The sequence below is a fragment of the Calidris pugnax genome, unplaced genomic scaffold (genome assembly GCF_001431845.1).
Source record: "Calidris pugnax isolate Ruff unplaced genomic scaffold, ASM143184v1 scaffold1076, whole genome shotgun sequence".
NCBI classification, from domain to species: domain Eukaryota; kingdom Metazoa; phylum Chordata; class Aves; order Charadriiformes; family Scolopacidae; genus Calidris; species Calidris pugnax.
Genome location: NW_015091686.1, coordinates 34,951 through 36,089, shown reverse-complemented (window position 1 = coordinate 36,089; position 1,139 = coordinate 34,951). Strand labels below are relative to the sequence as shown.

Sequence of the window (1,139 nt, the reverse complement as noted above, 5' to 3'; positions counted from 1 at the left end):
CTTCCCTCATTACCAGGATCATGCCTTGGCCCTTGGTCCCGGGGTCCTTTGGGCACATGCAAAAATTAAAAGGCAAAGCATTGAAGGGGTTAAAAAAACCTCTTTTTTTTTTTTTTAAATATATTATTTTTTTTGCAGAGTTATCATGTTTTTGGGTTCAAATGGCGAACTCTTGGGACTTACCACCGAATTTATTGAAGCCACCACGCTCACCACCGCTGAGGAGATAAATTGGAAGATAATGAGGTTTTTTTTATCCCCTGCCTAAAAACAATAGTGGGGGGGAGGGAGGGAGGGAAGGAAGCAGTTTTGGGGCAAAACCCAGCGTTTTTGGGAGCTGTTTCCTCCTTTTTTTTCCCCCCCTCTCCTTTTTGGGGGGAAAAGATCCAGGGGGGGGAATCTCCATCCGCCGGCGACGGTTCATCTCGGACGCAGCAGCCGGGAAGGGGAGGGTTGTTTGGGGGAAGGGATCCAAAAAATGGTTTAAAAAACAGAAAAAAACCCAAAAATAACCAAAAAACCCCAATTTCGTCTTGTTTCGGGGTAAAAAATGGGGGATTTCCCCCATGATTTTCAGCAGAGCCCCCCCAGCGGGAGCGTCTCCCCCCTCCCCTCCTCGCTTCGCCCCTCCCATCCGAGTCCTGTAGCTTTTTTTGGGGAGGATTGACCCCTTTTACATCTTTTCGCCTTTTTTTTTGAAATTTTTTGCACTTTTCACCCTTTCTGCCTTTTTTTTTTTTTTAAAAACCCCCAAAGAGCGGAGAATTGCGCAAGTTTTTTTTTCCTTTTTTTTTAAATTTTTTTCTGTTTTCCCCCTTTTTTTTTTTTTTTTTTTTTAAAAACCCCCAAAGAGCGGAGAATTGCGCAAGTTTCGCTGCCTTTCCCACCTGCAGCACACAAAACGCAGAGTTTGTTAACAGGCACAACACAAACGCAGAAAAAAAAAAAGAAGAAAAAAAGAAAAAAAATAAAAAAAAATAATAAAAAGAGAAAGCCCCCGCGCCTCGCTCGCCCCCGCCGCCCCTTACTCACCTCCCGCCGCCCCAAAAAGCGGCTTTTCCGGCCCAAAAACGCAGCGGGGGGTGGGGGGGGGCGACAAGGCACAAACCCAACACCTCAGATTATTATTATCATTCATT

The 1,139-nt window shown here is 45.3% G+C and overlaps 1 protein-coding gene across 1 annotated transcript in view; it reads right to left on the bottom strand.

Annotated features, from left to right (window-relative positions):
* The window catches only part of LOC106900021 (RNA-binding protein FUS-like), an 11,193-nt gene that overhangs the window by 4,656 nt on the left and 5,398 nt on the right, over nt 1-1,139 (bottom strand). The window contains exons 7-8 of the mRNA XM_014961979.1: nt 184-218; nt 14-46 (exon numbers count right to left, since the gene is read on the bottom strand). Of these exons, the coding sequence (XP_014817465.1) occupies nt 14-46; nt 184-218 (68 nt within the window). The remainder of the gene's footprint in view (nt 1-13; nt 47-183; nt 219-1,139) is intronic.